Source organism: Merops nubicus, unplaced genomic scaffold (assembly GCF_000691845.1).
Source record: "Merops nubicus isolate BGI_N331 unplaced genomic scaffold, ASM69184v1 scaffold48427, whole genome shotgun sequence".
NCBI lineage: Eukaryota > Metazoa > Chordata > Aves > Coraciiformes > Meropidae > Merops > Merops nubicus.
This window is the reverse complement of record NW_008620538.1, coordinates 458-1,020: the sequence shown is the minus strand read 5'-3', so window position 1 is coordinate 1,020 and position 563 is coordinate 458. Positions and strand designations below refer to the sequence as shown.

Here is a 563-nt window from a genome sequence, read left to right as displayed (position 1 = left end):
AGCAGGCTGTGGAAGCAGTCTCCTGACTCTCCTTTTGAAGCCAACACACAGTCTTCCTGCTGCCTAACACCTTCCCTCACTCCACAACACTGAGTCAAGGGCAGAAGAGGCCCCAAAATGAGCTCAAGGATTAGCCAGAGATATTCCCCATCACACCTTCCCTGGACCTTGTCCAGGTGGAAGGCCACACTCAGATGTGAGTTATCTGGGAGCTCCACTCTCCCACTTGCACAATATATCACGCCATTAAGAAGGAAATATACTGAACTTTTAAGTCATGATGCTCTGCAAGTCTGAAGGGTTAATAATGGACAGAGGCAGTGCTCTACGGAGGGAAGTCCAGACTCAGGAGTCTCTGGCTACCCTCAGATATACCCAGGGGCTGCACGAGTGCAGAGGAGAAACCAGCCACCAAACCACGGCCCAGAGACACGTGAGAGCAGGGGGGTGGGACACCCAGGGGCTTACCTCGTCCACCTCCCTCTTGCTGGAATCAAAGGTGATGTTGAAGAGCACTTTCAGGATCTCCATGGCTCGCTCCGTCTCCTGCCGAGGCAACGGTG

General features: G+C 53.5%; 1 protein-coding gene across 1 annotated transcript in view; it reads right to left on the bottom strand.

The window, feature by feature from the left end:
* The window catches only part of LOC103776614 (synembryn-A-like), a gene marked incomplete at both ends in the record, with an annotated part of 2,939 nt that overhangs the window by 1,925 nt on the left and 451 nt on the right, over positions 1–563 (bottom strand). The window contains one exon of the mRNA XM_008944132.1: positions 469–555. Within this exon, the coding sequence (XP_008942380.1) occupies positions 469–555 (87 nt within the window). The remainder of the gene's footprint in view (positions 1–468; positions 556–563) is intronic.